This window comes from Marmota flaviventris, chromosome 18 (genome assembly GCF_047511675.1).
Source record: "Marmota flaviventris isolate mMarFla1 chromosome 18, mMarFla1.hap1, whole genome shotgun sequence".
NCBI classification, from domain to species: domain Eukaryota; kingdom Metazoa; phylum Chordata; class Mammalia; order Rodentia; family Sciuridae; genus Marmota; species Marmota flaviventris.
Window position 1 is genome coordinate 47,801,352 of NC_092515.1, and position 22,000 is coordinate 47,823,351.

Below are 22,000 nucleotides of genomic sequence, written 5' to 3' on the forward strand. Positions count from 1 at the left end.
CTTGTCTTCAGATGTCAATCATTAGGGGTCATTTTAGGAGAAAATGGAAATAGTGTCTACTATCTTGCTTTGAAATATACTTATTAGAAAACTGTTGCTGGCTTTTATAAATTTCTGTTTATCAATGAGCATAAATCCATGACATTCTTTCTATAATGCACTAATTAGTTTTGATCTCTGCTCCATTTTGGTCCTAGGTTGGTTCATTCTGGCTCTGGATGTCGATCACCTTCCCTTGGATCTGACCTTACATTTGCCACCAGGACAGGCTCTCGGCAGGGCATTGAGATGCATCTCTTCAGGGTGGAGACACATCGGGATCTTTCCACTTGGACCAGGATACTGGTACAGGGTTGCCATGCTGCTGCTGAACTGATCAAGGAAATCTCTTTAGGTAGAGATGCTGACTTTTTTGTTTTTTGTCTTTTAAAATTTTTTTTTTTACCAGTATTGAACCAAGAGTTGCTCTACCACTGAACTACATCCCCAGTATTTTTTATTTTTTATTTTGAGACAGAGACTCACTAAATTGCAGAGACTGGCCTGGAATTTTCAATTCTCCTGCCTCAGCCTCCAAGTCAGTGGGATTACTTACATATGCCACTATACCCAGTATGATACTGACACTTAACCACTGAGCCACATCCCCAGCCCTTTTTGTATTTTTATTTAGAGACAGGGTCTCACTGAGTTGCTTAGGTCCTCACTAAATTGCGGAGGCTGGCTTTGAACTCATGATCCTCCTGCCTCAGCCTCCTGGGCCTCTGGGATTTCAGAGGTACACCACTTCGCCCAGCAGGATACTGACATTTTGTTTCTAATAGTAACTAAATGGAACTGTTAGGCTTCATTTTAAAGTACAACTATTGTTATATGTGCCAAACTATATGATGTACTAAAATGTGGCAGTTAAAAATGGAGATGATTAGAAAGAAACCTGGTGTCTGTGTATCACAAGCAGTTTTTCGAGACCTGGCATATGGCTTTAAGCACATTCGTTACACCCTGTGTTCAAATGGCATTTTTATTGCCAATCATTTTAATCCACATTTGGTAGTTTAAGGACTCACTAAGTACTAGATGCATTGACTTTGTAGTTAAGAAGTTTGGAATCTAAGTTATCAATAAACACTCTTACTATGAGCATCTGGCAAACTCATGACTATAGAAAAAAAATAAAAGATTTGTCCAGGAATAGTGGCACATACCTATAATCCCAGTTACTCAGTAGGCTAAAACAGGAGGATTGCAAGTCTGAGGCCAAACTCAGCCATTCAGCAAGGCCCTAATCAACTTAGCAAGACCTTGTTTCAAAATAAAAAATAAAAGCCAGACACAGTGATGCGTGATAAGTCAGGAAGATCACAAGTTCAAAGACAGCCTCAGCAATTTAGCAAGGCTCTAAGCAACTTACTGAGACTACATCTCAACATTTAAAATAAAAAATAAATAAAGGGCTGAGGATGTGGCTCAGAGGTTCAGTGCCCTGAGTTTAATACTCAGTGCAAAAATAAAATTAAATAAAAAGAAATAGGGCTAGGGATTTCACTCATTGATAAAGCACCTCTGGGTTCAATCACCAATACCAAAATAATTAAACAAAAAAGACTCCATGGTAGAGTTCCCCTGTGTTCAATCTCTAGTACTGGCAATAATAATAATAAAGAACTTGGAATAGAAATTTCTCTTCAAAAGGTTGAAAGTATGTGCTTAACACTTACTCAAATTAAGCATTTAAAGAAAATAAAATTGTTGTCCCTTTCCATTGTAAAAGTGCCCTCTTGTGGCCATTCATTATCAGTCTCTATGAATTTGGGGTACTGTTTCATATATACTACTGTAACTGTATGCATACATATAAATGTCCCAGATTGCTTTTCATTTAACAAGAACTAGAGTCAATATGACTGGGGCTTGAACAGGTCTTTTCTGACTCTAAGACCAGTACTTTAAGCCCATGCATTTCCCTCTCATGATGATGTGTTCTTATGACCATATTAGATACCTAATGGACATACAGGGTCAGTCTTTCTCACTTCTTTAGATCAGCAAATATTTACTGAGTATAGAAGTAAAAATAAATAAGAACTGGGCACAGAGGCACACACCTATAATCCCAGCAACTTGGAAGCCTGAGTCAGGAGGATCCCAAGTTCAAGGCTAACTTTGGCAACTTAGAAAGACGCTTAAAAAAATAAAAAGGGCTATAGATGTAATCCAGTGGTAGAAGCCTCTAGATTTAGTCCATAATACCAGGAAGAAGAAAAAGGATTAGCATATTACTAACACCAAGTATTCGTGCTATGTATCAACATTCACCGTCCTTTGATTGTACCATAGAAATACCTAGAGAGCTTTTTAATAATATCAGTGACTAAGTTCTGCCTCCATATATTCTTATTTATTTCGCTAGGGCATTAAAAGTCTCTAGGACTAGGACTGGGAACCACAGCTCTAGATTTTAAATGAAAACCAATATGGCCGGACACAGTGGCACACAGGCCTGTAATATCAGCAACTCAGGGTCACGACTTGCTCAGGATCAAAGTTTGAGGCCAGGCTCAGCAACTTAACAAGACTGTATCTCAAAATTTAATAAATAAAAAGGGCTGGGGATGTAGATCAGTGGTAAAGTGCTCCTGGGTTCAATTCCCAGTACCAAAAGGAAAACCAATACATTTTCTTTGTTAATTAAAAATAAATGAAGGGTTGGGGTTGTGGCTCAGTAGTAGAGTGCCTGCCTGGCATGTGTCAGACACTGGATTCAATCCTCAGCACCACATAAAAATAAATAAAATAAAGATATTGTGTCCATCTACAACTAAAAAAATTGTTTAATTAAAAATAAATGAATATTTACAACTCTGAATATACGAAAAATTCCTGAGTTGTACACTTCAAAGGGTGAATTGGTTGTATGATATGTGAATTGTAGCTCAATAATACCATTATTTGGGAAATTAGTTTAATAACTTAAGTTTTCAATGTGAAGTCAGATTTTTGAAGTACAGATAGATTATATGTGCTTCAGGGAAATTCTCATTGAAGAGCTTTGTTTAAAATGATCTGTCTTGATTGCTCGTTTCACAATCTATTGAAGTTCGAGATTTTAGCCTCTTTCAGGGCTACATTTTTTTTTCCTCTCAGGCAACTGTGGAGCAAATTTTTGAGAGTTCCACGCACCTCCCAATGGACCCATTGCAAAAATTTAACCCAACCTTGACACAGGAGTCTTTCTGATATAAAAATTTTTTAAAAAATGTCTCAAAGATTCAGTGGACTCTCATACAGTCAGTTCAGAAATGCTAATAAAGCAACTTCATAACTTGACTGAATCCTCATGACAAATGCCCTTCCCTTCTGCCAGAAGATCCACCCCAATCACAGGACAGAAGTGAGAGGATCTTGTAGGAGGTCAGAAGTAGCTTTCCCTTTAGGCGTTAAGGAGTCCGACATTGTTATCTGCAGAAAAAACAAAAAGTGTGGCAAAATGGAGATATCTCCTAGGTGTAAGATTTTCCCAGCTTGAAAGAGAGCAACAGGGAGATAACAATCTCAGAGGAATTCAGAGTGAATTACAAAGCATACCTGCATTCAAATGTACCTGCAGTTATTATGTATATCATGGATGGGATCCTTCTGAGAATGCTACAATAGGGACTGATTATGACACAGAGTCAGTATAGGCATAAATTTTATCTTATTCTTCATGATGGTAATTTTAGGCATGCTTTTCTACGCTTGGACTGCATACCAGTGATTTTGAATAGCTTATGTATGAATTCTCTGATGTCTTTATTCTCTTTTTTTAAATATTTGTTTTTTAGTTGTAGTTGGACACAATACCTTTATTTTATTTATTTGTATGTGGTGTTGAGGATCAAACCCAGGACCTTGCATGTGCTAGGCAAGCACTCTACCGCTGAGCCACAACCCAAGCCAATGTCCTTATTCTTTTGCATCCCTTTCTACGTGTGTGTGTGTGTGTGTGTGTGTGTGTGTGTGTGTGTGTTGGGGATCTCTTCAATGCCTTAATGCCAATAACTTATAAGGAATCTATGCCATTAAGATGTACATAAATGATTTCAGTATACTTTAGTTTTACTTTTCTGTTTGACCCAAAGAAATATCAATAGATCTCAGGTTTTCCTGTGAATTTTAGAACTCTGAAATCCATGAAATAAAACTCAGGAACTGGAAGAGGTGTGAAGAGAATAATGGGTAGTTTGATTAGAGTGTAATAATTAGAGTAAATAAATTAGATTTTCTGGTTTTCAAAAATTTGAGTTGTTCTCTTACTCTCTTACTCTCCCTCTCTCTCTATCTTACTTTATTTCTCTTACTCTCCCCCTCTTTTTCCCTCTCTCTCCCCCTCTCTTCCTCTCTCTCTCCCTCCCTTCCCTTCCCTTCCCTTCCCTTCCCTTCCCTTCCCTTCCCTTCCCCTCCCTTCCCCTCCCCTCCCCTCCTCCTCCTCCTCCTCCTCCTCCTCTTCCTCCCTCCCTCCCTCCCCCCCTCCCCCCCCCTTCTCTTCAGTGACTGGCTGCTACACTCCTGCTAATAAAATCTCAGGTTAAAAAAAAAAAAATTTTTTTTGAGTTGCAAAAAAGGAAATTCTGATATGCTATTTTAATTTTCAGTAGCACATAAATGGGGGGAAATGATTGGTCTTGGATGAATGATTCCTGGTTCTCTGTGGTTCATCATTATTTTTTAAGATCTAGTTGAATTACACCTCTCTTTAAGCCTTTTCTAATTCCCCAGGTACTCTCTTCCCCTCTCTGTCCTTCCATAGCATTTTGTGTATCTCTCTTGTAGCACTTACATCATTGTACAATGCCCATGTTAACTTTCCTTTCTTGCTTGTCTGAACAGGAGCCACCTTTTACTCAGCTTTGTCTCCTAGCACCTAACAAACACAGTGCTACCTAATACAGAACACAAAAAAAAATTTTTTTCACTATTGTATGTTGGTTTTCATTACCAGTCTGTCTTCCCTTCTGCCCTGTGAGAGCAAGGAGTTGAAATATTAATTAATTAATGGCTGTGCAAATTAGTAAAGATATAATTCACAATTCCATTGGACTGTTAGTCTATACGTATATTTTCTAATTATTTTGAATCCAGGCTAATGAAGTTGCTTTCCTTATCTTCAATTCTGTTTACCAACATCATCCCAAATTGTACTCAACAAAAGGAACACAGAACTTACTGCTGAGTACTGTTTTGCTTACCTCCTTCCTTTGGTTATCTCAAAAGTAGTTTTTTACGTCCTTTAAACTTTAATATCTGATGTCCAGCAATTGTCCTCAACTGCTGCTATTGTTTGTCTTTTTATATTTTTGGTACTCTATTAAGAAAAATCAGTATTTTGAGTTTTTTACTGAGTTACCTATAAATAGGAATGGATGGTAAATTGAATTAAGACATCAGTATGATTATAATAAGCCAGTTGCAACAGCACAGTCCTTGGTTAATCAGCCTCAAATCATGACCCCCTACTTTAGCATGCAGATAGGTATTGAAGGTATTGTCTCATCATAGTGGGTGAAGGTGGGGAGTGTCAGGCACTAAATCACCATTGCCTCAACTGTTTGATCTACAATTTAGGAATAAATGGTTTAATTTTATGAGGCACAACATTTTTATGATCAGTCCATACTCTTCCTTCAAAAGTATCTGGTATCCACAATGAAACCCACTATTCTAGATCATTAGTATGCACCAATGAAAAAAGGTATCTGGTATCAATTATAAGGTTTTTTGGTTTTGGTACTGCGATTGAACTTAGGAGCACTCCACCACTGAGCCACATCCCCAGCCCTATTTTTGTATTTTATTTAAAGACAGGGTCTCACTGAGTTGCTTAGGGCCTCACTTTTTGCTGAGGCTGGCTTTGAACTCAGGATCCTCCTGTCTCAGCCTCTCCAGCCACCGGGATTACAGGCATGTGCCACCACACCAGGCTGAATTATAAGTTTTAAAACTAAAACCCAATATCTAGTCCTACACATATTCAATATAATATTTACTTCTCCTTTTCAAGGTTGGGATAATCATAAACAATATTTTAAAGTAACACACACATGCACACTCACATTTTCTTTCCTTCCTTCCTGATAAGAAACAATTCAAAATAGAACATGTAAGAAATCTCTTGTACAACAACCTTGTTGTGGAGTTAACAGATTGCCTTCCCTAACTGTAATCATCTGATCTGATTCCATGCCTACACTGAACTTTCTCCAGCCAGAAAGGCAAGGACTTGGGTGATCCTTTTTTTCTTTGAACTTTTTTTTTTTTTTTCTAAACTAAGACTGTTTCTCTGTTTTCTTTAGTCCTCCATACTCTAGAGTATCCTGTAGCTTTTGGGATGGTAATAGGACTATATCCTGATTGCCTTGAGTGATGTCTATCTCTTCCTCTAAACCCCTCATCCATTTATTTAGAGATTAATGCATTGGATTATTTCTCCAAGTGGTTAATTTTAAAGTCTATTGTCTAAACCTTTTGAGTTATTTGGAGTGGAACACCTTTAATATTTATCTTTTCTCCTTTCTCTCTTGAACACACCAGCTGCCTTCACTCGCTGAATGTTTTTGCATATCCAGTGAAAGAATATATTGGACTTGTATGATGACTTGCTTGTTAAAGAGCCATTCTTTCTAGTTAAAGTGATCAAACAAAGATCAATTCTGATCCTTAAATTTTTTTTTGGTTTATTTATTTATTTAGGTATAGGTGGACACAATACCTTTATTTTATTTTTATGTGGTGCTAAGGATCAAACCTAGTGCCCCACACATGCCAGGGGAGTGTTCTACCTCTGAGCCACAAACTCAGCCCCCCTTAAATGTTTTTAAGTTCAGTTTAAGCTGTGCTAATTCCCAAGTCTCAGAGAGTCTCTCATTTGTATCCCCCACACACTAGTAATCTTTTCTCAGTCTTTGACTAAATAGACTTAGGAGTCTTGATATAAGGTGTTTGCTAGTTTTGATGATCAAAGTTTTTTGTGTCCTGTCAATTTAGATGTAATCTTTGATTTTTATCTTTGAGAGGACAGCATGACTTTCACTGAGCATAGTCTTTCCTTTTGATAAACATTATCTCCTTCCCAAATACCTACTGAATCATGTTACTGCCCCTAAAAGGCATCTCTGCCTTTGCTCTTTTCTCTTTCTCACTTAGTTGAATCCTTCTTAATTCTCTCTGCCCATCCAGTTTTATCTATTCTATGGAGCCCATCTCTTTCAGGAAACCTTTCCTTGACTTTGGCCTTATTCAGTTTGGTGTTTACTCACATTCTCTATAGTCTGCCTTCCACATTAGGGATTTCAAGTCCATGTCTTTGTGTTTATGAAGTGTCTGAGAGTATGGATAGTGTATCTTTTGTTGTTGTTGTTTGTCCAAGGATTGAACCCAGGGGTTCTTTACCACTGAGTTGAATTTGTGGCTCTTTTTACTTTTTATTTTGATACAGAGTCTTGCTAAGTTTCTGAGGCTGGCCTTGAATTTGTGATTCTCCTGCCTCAGACCCCCAAGTCACTGGCATTACAGACATGCACCATAACGTCCACCTCTTACTTCCTCAGGACCACACATACCTACATAGTTTGCAAAAGCTTGCCATCTTTCATGAAAAGATTCTTAACCAGGTGCAGTGCTGTAATCTCAGAGACTCTAGAGACTGAGGCAGTGGGATCACAAGTTTACAAGTTTGAAGTCAGCATGGGCAACTTAGTAAGACCCTGTCTGAAAATTTTAAAAATGTCTAGGGATATATAGCCCAGTGGTAAAGCACCTCTGAGTTTAATCCTTAGTACCAAGAAGGGAAGGGAGGAGGAAGGAAGGAAAGAAAAGATTCTTTCTCCCTTTTGAAAATCCTTTTCCACTTGACAACTAAAGAAGAGACTGTGTATACACACACACACACACATATATATATATATATATATTTTTTTTTCTTCCTTTTTCTGGTCTTTGACAGGCTGCACATTAAATGGCCAAGAGGTAAGATTCACTGTCCACTATGAAAATGGGTTCACTATATCAAGGGAAAATGGAGGCTCCAGCACCATATTATACCGCTACCCATTTGAACGTCTGAAAATGTCTGCTGATGATGGCATCAGAAATCTCTATTTGGATTTTGGTGGTCCTGAGGGAGAACTGGTAAGAGTGTTGATGAAAAATATGTATATACTAATAGGTCTTCTCCTTCTTTCTCAATGCTTCTTGTATATAAAATTATGGCCTGACATTCCATTTGGAGCAGGAAATTATTCTTCAGTTTTCAAGATAGCATTGGGTTTGGGTTTTTTGTTTGTTTCTTTGTTTTTGGTACTAGAGATTTAACCCAGAGTGCTTTACCCCCAGCTCTTTTATTTTTTATTTTATTGTATTTTTTTATTTTTTTGGTACCAGGGTTTGAACCCAGGGGCACTTAACCACTAAACCACATCCCCAGCCCTTTTTTTATTTTTTATTTTGAGACAGGATCTTGCTAAGTTGCTGAGGCTGGTCTTAACTTGAGATCTTCCTGACTCAGACTCCTAAGTTGCTAGGATTACAAAGCTGGGTTTGGCTCTTTGTAGTTTTCTTTTCCCGTCAGAAAATCATTCTCTTTTTAAAAAGTTTTGTTTAAATGTGAAAAAGAAAAGAAACATCCGTTTTAAGAAAGAGGTCTTTGTCATGATACGTAATTCTATCCATTACTGTAATTGTCAGTTTGTTGGTATAAAAGCTAAGTAATACCTTTATTATTTGTATGTTTGTGGTGCTGGGTCAAACCCAGAACTTCATGCATGCTAGGTAAACATGAAGGTAAGTGCTCTACCACTGAGCTACATTCCTAGCCTAAGAATTGAGTAATAAAGTGGCTCAGTTGCTACAGAAGCCTGCTAATCAGGAAAAAAAGAAACTTCTCAGCCAGATGTGGTAGCGTGGTGCACACCTGTAATATCAGCCAGTCGCTAGGGAGGCTGAGGCAGGAGGATCGCGAGTTCAAAGCCAGCCTCAGCAAAAGCAAGGTGCCAAACAACTCAGCGAGACCCTCTCTCTAAATAGAATACAAAATAGGGTTGGGGATGTGCCTCTGTGGCCAAGTGCCCCTGAGTTCAATCCCTTGTACCCTGTCCCCCCCTCCCCTTAAAAAAAGAAGAAAGAAACTTCTTCACACAACTATCATCTTTCTGGATCTCTCTGTGCTTTAAAGGACAGGAAATCATGATTTCTCTTAAAGGGACTACTAGAAAGATATGTCAGGTATACTTCAGAAATCATAAATTTTGATAAAGTAGTAAAGTAATGCCTTTTTTGTCAATATTGAGCTAGTAGTGTAAGTCTTCTTATACACGAAATTTTATGTCCCCTGACACAGTCACGGTAGGTGGTGAGTTTGGAAACATTGAATCTGGAAATTTTAGAACTAAAAGAGATCTTAAAGATAATGTGCTTCTACTTCCAAATGAAAAACCATGGCTGGAAATCTTAAATGATGAACCCAAGACTATAACTCAGTGGAAGAGCATATGCTTACCACACACATGGCTATGGGTTTAATTCCCAGCATTTTTTTTAGGGGGGGGGGGTTATTGGGGATTGAACCCAGAGGCACTTTACTATTGAGCCATATCCCCAGCCCTTTTTTTTTTGAGAGAGAGAGAGAGAGAATTTTTTAATATTTATTTTTTAGTTATTGGAGGATACAACATCTTTGGTTTTTTTTGTATGTGGTGCTGAGGATCGAACCTGGGCCGCACTCATGCCAGGCGAGCGCGCTACTGCTTGAGCCACATCCCCAGCCCTCCCCAGCCCTTTTTATTTTTTATTTTGAGACAAGGTCTCACTAAGTTGCTAAGACTAGTCTTCAACCTGTGATCCTCCTATCCCAGCCTCCAGAGTCACTGGGATTATAGCCATGCTCCACTGTGCCCAGTCCCATTACTTTAAAAAAAAAAAAGTGGACATGTGGTTCAGGCCTATAATCCTAGCTACTCAATAAGCTGAAGAAGAAGAATTGCAAATTCAAGGCCAGCCTGGGAAATTTTAGCAATATCCTGCCTCAAAATAAAAAAGTTCCCAAGAGTTTCCATTAAAGTGGCACATTCTTTAAGTTTCTTTTATTTTGTGTGTGTGTGTGTGTGTTGTGTGTGCACACATGCTTGAACGTGCCAGATATCACTGAGCAATATCCTAGACCTTTTAAGTTCTTTTTAAAAACTAGAACATGACACGGAGGTTGTGCACACCTGTAATCCTAGCAACTCAGGAGGCTGAGGCAGAGGAGGATCACAAGTTTAAGGCTAGCCTTGACAATTTAGCAAGAACCTATTCTCAAAAATATTTTAAAAGGTCTAGGGATATAATTGGGTGGCAAAGAATCCCTGGGTTAATCTCCAGTGCCAGGGTCAGTGAATGGGTGGGGAGTAGAATGACAAGAATATCACATCTAAATTTGTTTATTCTTTTTCTATGAAAAAAGAATATATATATATTCTTTTTTAATAGAAATAATGATATATATGATATATGATAATTAATGTCCTTTCTCCATAGACGGTGGACCTGCACTCTTGTCCAAAGCCGATTGTTTTTGTGTTGCACACTTTCTTGTCGGCCAAAGTCACTCGCATGGGACTGCTTGTATGAGCAGCCAAAAGTCAGAAAAGAACCCTGACTGTCACAAGAAATATTTCCACCTAAAAAAAAAAAAAGAAGAAGAAGAAAAAAAAAAGCACAAAAAGAAAGCTCTTTGCTCTCTCCTCCAGCACAGTGCCTTCCCAAGGACCTGCAAATCACTGCGGAACCATAACTGGGTTTAAAGAAGAGCCTACTTTGGTCAGAAATTCAAGGACTCTAATAAGCTCCAAAATGAAGCTATTGACATCTCATTTTATAATTTGGTTTATAAGTAATCAGGTTTATTTTTCCTGTTAAAAATGGGTGGCTCTTTTCTTTTTTGGACATAATCAAACAACCAAGAGCTGCAGGTGTGTGTGTGTGTGTGTGTGTGTTGTGTGTGCGTGTGTTTTTTCTTCCTGTAAAATTTGTTTTAGGCTTAACCTTGGTGTCTCACTTAGGATGGTTATCCCTTCCCAGGTGCTAGTGTACAGTTATTGCTTCCTAGTCATTCCAGATGGTGGATGCTTTATTGTAGTGTATTATCAAAGCCTACTCTTTCAACCTTAAGAAGTCTCTGAGTTGTATCACCAAAGGGTTCTTTCATCTGTGCTGGCTCTTGCTACATCCCATCTGCCCATCACTACTCACCTTATCACCAGCTTTGCCACTCATAAGTGCTACCTTTAGGACTCAGAACTTGCAAATTTGACTGGCCTTGCCTTGTACTCCTTTTCTGGTGGTGACCAAGTTGAAAAGCAAGTTTGGATACCACTTATTTGGAAGAAAAGTTTTTGCTTGTTTTATTTTTTTCTGATTTTATATTTGGTAGGAGCCAGGGGATGTTATAAGATTTATTTTAAAAGAAAAATCCTCATTTTAAGCTAAGCCATCTTTTATCACTTACCACATGTGCCTTTGGTTAGGGTTAGTGGAACTTTATGAGTCACTATTTAAATAATTGGATATCACTGCCACTCTGGATGTATTATTTTTCCTAGTTTAATGACGTAGTCTTTGAGGTGGACTTTCTTAATGGCATCTTTTCTGGTGAAAGATTTGTTTGAGGAAAATAAATCCAGAAGAACTAGCTTGTTTAAAGAGTAAGCTTTGTTGGTGAAGCCAGTTCTTTAGCACAGCATCATGTCAAGTTGCTTTGGATTGTGTGAGACCATACAGGATTCTGGCCCTCTTTTGTGGCAGCAGAGTGCTATAACACATCCTGTGTAGAGGGCAGGGTGATGAGACAATGGCACAGTTACTTTCATTTTATTGAGTGTTGTCAGGTGTCATCATTAGGACAGAGTAGCTGTAGGACCACTGATTTTTATGGGTCTGAGGAATCATATTCAGCTTACTTTCCCTAATTTTGAAGGGAGTATATATCTCTGAAAACATTTTTAAGTAGTATAATATCTATATAAAATGTCAAGATTAGAACAGTCCCTGAATCTGGAAGAAAAGGAAACTTTGACTTAGATATGCTCTGTGGTCTCTGAACAATGGTCCAGGAATAGTTCTCATTTTCTAGATTTATCCAGAGTGCCACATAGGAATGTGAGCACTATAGAGGGTGAAGGAGGGTGGTACTCCAAATGGGTGGGAAGAAAAAGGAAAGAAAACACAACTTTTCATGCAAAACTTGAGCTGTTTTGTTTGAATGCATACTGACCAATAAGTGGGCCACATGAGAGCAGACATTCTAGCAGATGCTGTAACCCCACTGTCCTCCCTCTGCCCATATAAATAGTTCCTTCTTACCCTATGCTGTGAGATTAACAGTATTTAGAGCTTATGGAGAGATACTTATCCTACCCCCAGCTTCAAGTAGGTGTTGAAGCTCCAAAAATGATTGATCTGATCCACTTAAAACTGGAAATGAAAATTTTGACAAGAATATCTTTCAGGAGTGCCCCCCAACACATACCCTGGTACCAGGGATTGCATCTAGGAACATTCTACCACTGAGCTACATCCCCAGCCCTTTTTATTTTGATTTAGGATCTTGCTAAGTTGCTCAGGCTGGACTCGAATTTGTGATCCTCTTGCCTCAGCCTCTGGAATAACAGGGGTTATAGGCATGTGCCACTGTAGTCAGCCCAAAAGCTTTTTGTTTTGAAAATTCAGAAACCTGTGATGGTTCCATCTGAGATATATATGTAATTGACAGGGGGAAAATGTTTTGAAGGTCCATCTCTGATTTCTGGAAGCAAAAGTTCAACAAATAATAAGCTCAGGTAAGAGCTTGGATATTCATGTTATGGTGAGAAGTTGAATGACACATTCACAGATGTCAATAGCAAAACCATCTGGTTGAAGTTTTTGTGTTGATGTGAAAGTCTAAGCCACAGAGATCCGCAGGAAATTTTTGAGCCACCCTGCTCATTACTAATATCAACAAGATCTGTAAAATAGGTGTGGTTAAACATTATAACAAAGCTTTTGGGCAGGAGAGAAAGAGAGGGCATTGTGCATTTCAGCTCGTTTTGCTCAAGTTTAAACTGCCACACAGGACCAGGCGCAGTAGCACACATCTGTAATCCCAGTGACTTGGGAGGCTAAGGCAAGAGGATCTTGAGTTGAAGTCCAGCCTCAGCAACTTGATGAGATCCTTCTCAAAATTAAAATAATAATAATAATAATAATATCAATGACTGGGGATGTAGCTCGGTGATAAAACACCGCTGGGTTCAATCTCTAGTAATGGAAGGGGGGGAAATTTTATATATATATATAAATATATATATAGACACACACAAAAACCTGTCATAGCATTGAGGCTCACAGAGTTTTTAATAATCATTTCAGTTTTATATAAAATGAAAATATATTTTGTCCACTAACAAGCCCCAAGAGCAAGAGCCCTTAGCTGCTTGTTTTACATTTTGACAGCTTTCTTGTCATAGTCAATAGAGGTTGTTTCCATTAAGTGTGTTGTGGGAATTTCAAATCATAAATGAAGTGCTTTTTATGATGAAACACCTTGATATATATGAATTTTGTATTTAGATGCCAAAATATGGCAAGTTATTTTCAAATATCTAAAAATGGGCATTTTTATATTCCACCTCTTTATAGAACCATTAAAAATTTCATCTTTTTCATTGTGAATTCAGAAAATTATTGAGGATGTTGAGGGCTCTCGTGTAGAATAGAAAGGAAACTGCAGAGTGATGTGGCCCCCAAGACTTGGGACTTAGGCATCTTCTCCACATTCCACACAGATGACTATACACAGCCAGTTTGTGTATAAAAAGTCTTCCTCCTCTTTCCCTGAAACTTCTTTCTTTCCATAAAAAGAAAGGGAACAAAATCAATAAAATAAAGTCTCCATTTTTCTCTTTAAAAACATTAAGTCCTTTCCTGAAGTGATTAAACAGACCTTACCTGGAAATTAGTATCTAATATTTTATATGAAGTGATGCAAAATGTGAATTTATAAAGTATTTTTTAGATAGTTGTGACTGTAAACTCACCTACCTAGTAGAGTTTCAAATTAAATATTGGGACATGGGTAGGCAATCAAAAACATTATTTAAATTTCATTCACCTGTATGTTTAGTAATTTTTAGACTAGGAAAAGTCTGATAGTGTGTGTGTTTATCACCTGCAATTCTCATAAACTGTGTTACTGAAAATTATTTATGGCAAGAGAGACTGAATTATTTCTTACTTTTTTGTAAGTTAAAAAAAAAAAAAAAACTATTCAACAGATGGCTAGCATTGTTACTGATTGCTTTCCTAACTTATCCTCCTAAGAGGAATGGTAACAAAGCTTTTCTTCATCTGATCAAATGTATTTAGCTGATAAACCAAAACTTATTCTTTAAATGAAAAATTTAGGCTGTGTGGAATCTGGACAAGATTATGTTTCTACCAGAAACAAGTTTCACTGTAAATGATTTTTGATGGACAAATGTGTGAGAAAAGTTTTTGATGGATTTTTTTTTAATTTTGTGAGAAACTGAAGGTCTTCTTGTTTAATTTATATGCATATGGATATATTTTCAAAACCATGGAAGAATCTGTCCATGTTTTTTAATGCAAATTACCCACAAAGCTGCTATGCAAATTATACTAAAAGCCCTACCTACTTAAATAGTTAAACCTTTTTGAAACTTTCAGGGAAGACCGTAGACTCAAGCACTTTTTTGTATCTTATCTTGGACACATACTTTAAACTATGTTCTTTTTTTCACTGGTTGTAAGCTATTGATTGTACATAATATTTAAACTATCCAAATATCCAGCATACATTTCCATGTGGCTGCCATCTGCTATAGATGCCATGGATGAAATGGCTGGTTAGATAACCAAAGTTATTTTTTTTTTCCATACCTAATGAAGAAGTAAAATGCCAGATCTCTCTGTTCTCAAAGCAAATTGCTTGGCTCAGATCTTAATATCTGTGTAATAAAAAGAGACATTTAAATTTGGGATTCTGCATAAAAGTCAAGTTCAGTTTGACCAAAGTCACATTCATTATTTTTATGTATCTCTATCAGGTATAATATTACTGGTGTCAGGTGGTATTATATTGTATATTGAAATCCCAGTTAAATTTTGGTTGTTATTGTGTCTTTTCTCCCTGCCTCTGCTGCACTAAAAAGGAGAGAAATCTGTCATCTACCACCATTCTCTTTGTGCCCTTTATTTTAATTGTTTCAATCTAGAATAATTTTGTCTTTTCACATATTGTCTTTAAAAGCTGATAGCAATAGTCTGCCCTCCCTCCTGTTCCTTTATCATTTCTTGTGTTGGGTACATACACATTTATAAATTTGTGATGACAGTTTTAAAATCATTATGCTTTATATCAGGATTCTGTGTTTTAGGTTAGTATAGTTATTCCTATGTTTTTTTTTTTTTTTTTGGTTGTTTTTTTTTTTAATTTTTTAGGTTTCGGCGGACACAACATCTTTATTTGTATGTGGTGCTGAGGATCGAACCCGGGCTGCACGCATGCCAGGCGAGCGTGCTACCGCTTGAGCCACATCCCCAGCCCTGTTCCTATGTTTTAATTATGTTGAGTGGAATTTATTTTACTGCTTTAGGTGACTAACCCTTTTTTAAAAAAAAGAACAGAAACATCTGGTAGATCAGTGATATAAATTTGTTCTATTAAAGGATAGAATTTCAAGTTAAGAATAAGGTACAATAAATAGACACATAGAGCACATCTGTTTTCTTGTCTCTTTGACACTGGCTAAATTGCCAATTAGAAAAATGTTTGTTAGGTATTATCTTGCAAGATTTTTTGTGTGTGTGGGGATTGGACTCAAGGGCACTATGAACACTGTACTACATCCCAGTCCCTTTTTTTGTTTGTTGGCTTTGAAACAGGGTCTTGCTAAGTTGCTGAGGCTGCCCTTGTACTTGTGATCCTTTTGCCTCAGCCTTCTTAGTTGCTAGGATTACAGGCATGCACAACCATACCCAGCTAGATATTAACTGACAAGAATTTTTCAACAAGGTTGTTGTTGTTGTTTTGGTGCTGGGGGTTGAACTCAGTGACTTGAGCATGTTAAGCATAAGCTCTGCCACTGAACTTTACCTTTAGCCCTTCTTTTACTTCAATATATAAACTTGAGCATATCTCTTGCCACCTATATTCTTCTTTCCCACTTCAGGTGACTAAACCAGAGCATATTCTAGTTTTAGATGTGAATTAATATCCAAATATAATGCATAAGTATACCTTTTGCAAATTATTGCATGCTATCCAATGACCATTTGACTATATTCAACAGAAGTCTACCATATGAACTTTAATCCTTGAATTGCAATCTAATTGAATTGAAATTGAATAGATTGGTTATTGAGACCCTGTCTCAAAATAAAATTTTAAAAAGGGCTGGAGATGTAGCTCAGTAGTAAAGCACCCATAAGTTCCATGTCCAGTACCAAAAAAATAAATAAAATAGATTGGTTGAAACTAAAAAATGTAACATAGAAATGATACTTACATATTTTAAGACTAGGAATTTTAAGACTAGGTTAAATTCCAAATTCTGAGTCCTCCAAGTTCCTTTCTCAGTTTTGCAGTAGTCTCGTCTCCATAGCCATTGATACAACACTGTTTTTGAGGCTCTTTTTATTTTTTAAGTTTGAGACAGGGTTTCAAAGAGTTGTTTAGGGCCTCGATAATTTTTTGAAGCTGGCCTCAAACTTGTGATCCTCCTGCTTCAGTTTCCCAAGTTGCTGGGATTATAGGCATGCACTTTCACACCCAGCTTGAGTCCCTCTTTATCCCAGTCATTCTATACACACACACACACACACCCTTGGAATGATTATTCTGTCACTTCTTTCAGAGTGATAGAAGACTCTTACATATACACAAAAGGTTCTTTGGGAACTTGGAGAGTTTGAAACTGAATAATAATGACATATTCATATATTCTTTTACCTGACAAGTATTTATTAATGTACAGTTCTGTACCAACCATTTTGAAGAGTCCAAAAGAAACTTCCTCCCTTCAAATAGTATATAATCCATTATTTCTCAGTCACCTCATTACCATCGCTTTATCAATCAGTGGCTAAGTGATTAACCACTTCATATTTTTACCACAATAGATCCACTGCTCTGCTTATCTGGAAGACATTTGAAGGGATGTTCTGGCTTTGACCCATACCAACACAAAAGGATCCTAGCATATTAAAGTAGATTGGTCTTCATGCTTAATTTTATAAAATTAGACTTTAGTTTGGGAGAGAGAATAGTGTACAGTATCCCTAATAAAAATAAGCCCTATTGCTGAAAGCGGATCAATGGGAAAGGTTTAACTGTAAACTGCACAACTAATTGTGTATTTCTTCAACTTTTATTTTTAAATTTTGCTGACCCATTTATTTCCACATTTAAATCATTTCAGCATCTCATTTGCTAAAAAGTTCCACACATATGATATATGGAGTGTTTCTCCATTATTAATCCATTGAATTAAAGAAATTTAAAGCTTAACAGAAGGAAATAAAAGAAGTTGATTGATTTTCCATAATTTTCATAGAGTAACAGTACCTTTCTATCCATAAGCTCAGCTTTTAAGGCAATATATCCTTACTTGTGCCCAGAAAGTACCTGAGCTATCTGTGAGAGAATGTCCTAGGGACTCTTTCCCTTTGGTTCTGAAGTGTCCTGGAGTTGTACACAAAAATTAGGTCATGCCTTCTGAGTCTCAGTCTTGTCTTTAAACCTGCGCTTTGAAAATCAGGTGCTTATGACTGTTTTATTGAAACTAGCCCATAAGTATTGTGTAAATGTCTGTTCCTCTTAGGTTGGAAGAACTTCTGTCTCAGTCCTGTTAGAGTGGGTGTCAGTTATCTTTTCACCTTTGTGAATTCATAGAATTTGAAGAAGAGGAAATTAAATTTAAACTAAGTTTCAATTTTGCATAATCACCAGGCTCCATGATCTCACCTGTAGCAATCTGTCCTGATCATAAGAACTAGTTTCAGAATTTTTTTTAATACAGGATGTCAGTGTTACGTTTACAGTTTGTTGGATGAGTTCATCATTAGAAGACCTTTATGCCCAAAGAATGTTTCCTTTTTGGTACCAGATCTGAGGTCTTTTAGAAGATAATGTGGGAGCCATGGTGTGGTGATGCATGCCTGTAATCCCAGAAACTCTGGAGGCTGAGCTAGGAGGACTTCAAGTTCAAGGCCAGCCTCAGCAACTTAGCAAGTCCCTGAGTAAATTAGTGGCACCCTTTCTCAAAATAAAAAATAAAAAAAGACTGGGGATGTAGCTCAGTGGTAAAGTGCCCTGGGTTCAATCCCCAGTTAAAAAAATAATAATAATAATAATAATGTGGGAAAGCACTACCTATTAAGGCTTATTTTGGTTAATCTCTGCAAATTCTGATAATATCCACTTGTATGTATTCTTTCCCACACTACTTTCATTTTTGATAAATGCAAAGACTTAGAAAGCTAGAATAATACTTAAACAGATAATTAGAAGTATGTGATTCTGTTTTTTTCTTCTTTTTAGAATACCATACTTAAGACTTCTACTTTATAAGTCTTGTTTAAAATCTAACTCTTGAATCTTCTGTCTACCAAATTAAAAAAAAAATGGCATAAAACAGGGCAGTATTTGTGTTCTTAATTAAAAAAAAAAAAAGAGCTTTATGTATACTCTATATAGATGCATAGACAACACTTGCCCTTGAGTTGCACATCAACATATAGCATTGTATATTACAATGAAAATTTGTAACTTAAGGGTATTATATATATATATATATATATATATATATATATATATACATATATACCTTTATAATCTTTATACTGTAAATAAAAAATTACTTTTAGACTTGTATTTTACTTGTATTTTTTTTTTCATTTTTAAAAATCAGTTTAAAACTCACAGGAAAATTTCAAAACCAGTACAACTTTTCAATCCCCTTCACCCAAATTTCCCAGTTAACATTTTTCATACTTGTTCCATTCCTATCTTATCTTTTCCTTACATGATACTTTCTTTTTTCTACATTTTATTTTTATGCAGTGCTGAGGGTCAAACCCAGTTCCTCACTTGTGCAAAGCAAATGCTTTCCCACTGAACTAAAGCCCAGCCCATATGACACTCTTACCATTCTTAAATTGTGTAGTGTGTATTTCCAAAATTCAAGGAGCCCTCCCTGCTACTATCCAGCCCTCCTAATCAAGAAATCAACATTGATACTACACTACCACCAACTCCATAGACCCCGTTCAGATAATGCCAATCACAGGAACAATTCCTCTCCCTTTACTTTCAGTCCAGGATTCTATCCAGTACCACATGCTGCTTTTTGGTTGTCATGTCTCATCAGTATCTTCAGTCTGGAACGGTTCCTCAGTTTTTTTTCTGAATTCTCAAGTGCCTGAGCATCTGAAAGAACATAGATCTTTTATTCTGCAGACTGACCCTCCGCCTGGCTCATCTAATATTACCTATCAGATCAGGTCCTGCGTATTTGGAGGAACCATGAAAGTGAGACCATGTTCTCCCCAGAGTCTCATCTACTGCTCATTTTGATGTGCACATTGTCCTAGGTTTGACCAGTGGGGAGCCCCTTGAAACCTTTTGTCCTTTTGATATGTCCCTGTTATTTTTTTAACTTTTGGCACAACAAAGATTCGTTTTGTATTTTCCACTTGGCCATTCTTCAGTGGGGCCCTGAGGCTTTCCTAATGTATGGTGATAAAAAGAAACCAAGATCTGGGTGCTTGGTATGCTTGTTACTACAGAGTAAGGAAAATGTGCAAGGTTGTGTATACAAATATACCTATATCATCTATTTCTAGATCATATTTAGAACCCATGGGTTCACACTGACATTTCTGATTTTTCTCAGTGTAACTAATAACCCAACCACCAAGGCCACTGCTTTCCACTCCCTTTTTTCTCCCTTCTCTCCACCCACTTCCTCATCCATCACCCTCATCTTGCTTACATACCACTGTCTGCCTTCTCAGCTGCATTAGGTACTGTTGTCCCCTCTCTTTATCAATACTTTCTCCAGTTTTTTTTTTAATCTCTTTTTTTATTAGTTGTTCAAAACATTACAAAGCTCTTGACATATCATATTTCATACATTTGATTCAAGCAGATTATGAACTCCCATTTTTACCCCGTATACATATTGCAGATTCACATCTGTTCCACATCCACTTTTTTACATACTTTCTTTTTTTACATACTTTATCCACTGTTGAGAGCCACTGGCATTTTGCCAGAAGTAATGGTTGAGAGGTGAGGCATTAAGATGATGCTGGATTGAAACAGGCTGTGTATTCAATTGTATATAGACCCCTGCTGTCCCCCTCAGGCGCCCGCTACTTTGGAGTTCTCCCCGGGATTCTTGGGGAGTTCGGGTTGGTTGGTGAAGTTCCGGTGGAGGGAGTTTGGGGTGTGTGTGATGTGCCTGGAAGGGCCGCGTGGGTGGCGTTAGCGCGAGTTCGGAAATAAAGTTTGTTCCTGCTTGAGTGGCTCCTGATTTGTGCCCAGCCGGACTGCCGCACTCCACCCCTTGAGACATTCCTCCCTGACTTTCAAGACACTCCTCTGGCTGTCCTAGCTCCAGCTCTTTCTGAGCTGCTTTTGCAGGCTTGTGGTCTCAAGTCTTGGTCAACAAACCTTAAAGCTCTCTGTTCTAGGCTTTCCTCATTATACTCCTTAGAAGCTCCCACAGCTTCCATTCCCACCTATGCTCAGATAACTCCAGATGTGAGGTCTCACCCCTCATCCAGGGATCTTTCAAAGGCACCTCAAACTCACGATCTTCCTCACTTCCTGACACCCAAATCTGTATTGTCCATTATTCCCCAACTCAGTAGCATCGGCAGTCCAGGTGCTGAAGCCAGAAGTCATCTTTTCCTCTCCTGCCCCTCCTCATACCCCATATCCAACTCACTTCCAAAACCTGTCATTCTGTTTGCTTCTCTCTATAGCCCTCCACATGCCCCTCCCTCCTTCTCTTCTGTACTACAACAATTTCACACTGCAATAGCCATCCCATTCCTGCAATCTGTTTTCTATAACAGGGCTAAAATGGAAAAAAAGGGTTGGGCATGGTGGCACTCACCTGTAATCCCAGTGACTCAGGAGGCTGAGGTAAGAGGATCCTGAGTTCAAAGCCAGCCTCAGCAATTTAGTGAGGGCCTAAGCAACTCAGCAAGATCCCGTCTCTAAACAAAATATTATAAAAGAGCTGGGGATGTGATTAAGTGGTAAAGGCCCCCTGGGTATCAAAAATAAATAAATAAATAAATAAATAAATAATAAAATGGGGAAAAAAACCCAAAAGCACAAAAACAAAGATACAATCCAAAATCTTTACCACAGCCAATGTCCTTGCCCTGGTTCACCTCCCCAAGAACTGTTCATGGTACACCTTGACTCTCCCCTCTACCTATCAGTATCTTCCAGTTTCTCATGGAGCCTTTGCACAGGCTGTTTTACCAGCCTAGAATGTATTTTCCTTTATCCCTCAAACTTCCACTTAAGTTGGACCCTTCCCTGAGCCCTATTTTGAGTAAAATACCTGTTAGAGTTCACATAATACATGTGCCTTTACACATCAGCCTCAACACGCTTATTACCTTCTGATAAACTACCTTTCTCAGACTGCAGACTCCCCTAGAACTGTTGTGATCATTGCTGTAGCCCTAGATACTAGCAAAGAACTCCGCACACAGTAGTTCCCTACTAAATAATAAACAAACGTAAGCGAACGATCTGCGGTGTTGAATGAAGTTCACCTAGGTAAAGCCCCAGAATCGGAGATTAAAGAAAATCATCTTCCGATGGAGAAAAGTAGGATTAGTACTTTAAAAGACAATAGAACCACTTTAGACAATCACTGGGATGATAACAGTTATCAGA

General features: G+C 37.7%; 1 protein-coding gene across 1 annotated transcript in view; it reads left to right on the forward strand.

Annotated features, from left to right (window-relative positions):
- Sntb2 (syntrophin beta 2) overlaps nucleotides 1-18,949 on the forward strand; it is a 91,549-nt gene extending 72,600 nt beyond the window's left edge. The window contains exons 5-7 of the mRNA XM_027932930.3: nucleotides 198-394; nucleotides 7,985-8,169; nucleotides 10,555-18,949. Coding sequence (XP_027788731.2) covers nucleotides 198-394; nucleotides 7,985-8,169; nucleotides 10,555-10,647 — 475 coding nt within the window. The 3' untranslated portion in view covers nucleotides 10,648-18,949. The remainder of the gene's footprint in view (nucleotides 1-197; nucleotides 395-7,984; nucleotides 8,170-10,554) is intronic.
- The last annotated feature ends 3,051 nt before the right edge of the window (nucleotides 18,950-22,000 follow it).